At 39.7% G+C, this 1,665-nt stretch overlaps 1 protein-coding gene across 10 annotated transcripts in view; it reads left to right on the forward strand.

Moving 5' to 3' along the window:
• The window catches only part of ELMO1 (engulfment and cell motility 1), a 501,394-nt gene that overhangs the window by 495,177 nt on the left and 4,552 nt on the right, over positions 1–1,665 (forward strand). For all 10 annotated transcript variants that reach the window (XM_019655709.1, XM_019655707.1, XM_019655702.1 and 7 more), the window contains one exon: positions 747–824. In XM_019655709.1, coding sequence (XP_019511254.1) covers positions 747–824 — 78 coding nt within the window. The remainder of the gene's footprint in view (positions 1–746; positions 825–1,665) is intronic.

Below are 1,665 nucleotides of genomic sequence, written 5' to 3' on the forward strand. Positions count from 1 at the left end.
CACCAACGTGGATACGCTTGACCCCTCCCCTCCAGATTGGGAGGCGTCAGCGTGTTGAGATGTGCGATGAGCCTTGTCTTCTAGACCATATCCTATGGACTGCTCAGACCTGTAGAATAACCATTGTACACAATATTGTACAGTGCAGACAATTTGAGAAGTGCATTTTAAAATACATATTAAACATGACACCGGATATCTCTGCCAAGGTCATTCAGCTACAATGAAATGATAGTGTCAGTCCTTGGTCCTTTGTGTCTGGCTCATAGTCTGCACTCAGTGGACGTTTACCAGTGAATGAACCCAGGTATTCTGACGTTGGGCCCATGCTTCTCCTTTATGCCCTGTGGCTGCTATAGGATAAAATCTAGGGTTTGTGTAGCCTTTGCTCTACGGTAGTTCAAAGGCATGCTACCTAAAGATAATGAATTCACCCACAAGCCTCATTACCTTCCATGTTTTAGGAAATTCATACCCCTAGGGACATCTGTCTGTTTGGGGGTGATCAAAGATAGAGCAGCCCTTAATGCTGCTAATTGGGAAAGCGTTCACTGCTTTTCATGGTCTCCCTGGAAGGGAGATGCTGAAGAAGAGAGAGTTGGGGTTGTGTGGCCTTGGACAACTCATTTAACCACTGCTCCTCTGGACACTGTAAGCCTTCCTCCACGTGCAATCCGCAGCCATTTGTAACTGCAAAGCGAATGTGCCAATTCCCTTAATGCGATGTTTCCTCTAATCTCTTATAGGAGGTGCTTGAACTTGCTTTCTCCATCCTGTATGACTCAAACTGCCAACTGAACTTCATCGCTCCTGACAAGCATGAGGTAAGGGTCTCAGTGAGGTTAACATATGAGAGAAGATCACATTTTCTCTAGAAAAACAAGCAGGAAGGCAAAAAAAAAGTAGAAAGAAAGAAATTTCATTTAAAAAAAGGAAAGCCTGCCTGAGAAAAATCATGCACAAAGGAACATCTTGTTGACTTGGAATAGAATGAAAACCTCCTGAAAAACTGCCAGTTTTAACACATTCATCTTCTTACTAGTTCGATTACTAGCACATGGTAGAGAAAACAAGGTACAAATGCTTCATACTCAACAGGGATACCGTTGTTAACCCAGAGGAAGAAACTACTCTGGTTACTTTTTTTTCATTGAATATTTAGTTTTTGGTCAGGATTTTCCCAAGATAAACTTGTCTCTGTTCTTTAAAACATTTCATAAAGTAGGTTTTTCTACCACGTTTCTTGAAGTTATTTCAAGAGGTTTAGGGCTGCCTCTGCTGTTGCATTTTATTTTTGAGATACTTTTATTTCTTTTTTGATGTCTTACTATATGTATAATTTGTTTCCTTTCTTGAAGTACACTGTCAGCTATATTTAAAATATTTAGCAGAAGTCTAGGAAAATGCATTTATAAGACGAAGTGGCAGCTATGGCTGATTTAACGTTTTCTCTTGTAAACTAGAAGCCAGCATCATGCTTGAAATTCTTATTTTTAGATGATACCATTCAAATTCTTATTTTGCGTGTGGTTGCATAAACAGCTTTTAGAAAAGAAGGGAACAATTTTAATAGACTCTGACTTTTGTTCTCCATTTCCCCTAGGAGGCTTAGCTCATTTAAAGTTATTCAGTATCTGGTTTTCACTGGTTTGAAGCTGTTGAATA

This window comes from Hipposideros armiger, unplaced genomic scaffold, assembly GCF_001890085.2.
Source record: "Hipposideros armiger isolate ML-2016 unplaced genomic scaffold, ASM189008v1 scaffold_244, whole genome shotgun sequence".
NCBI classification, from domain to species: Eukaryota; Metazoa; Chordata; class Mammalia; order Chiroptera; family Hipposideridae; genus Hipposideros; species Hipposideros armiger.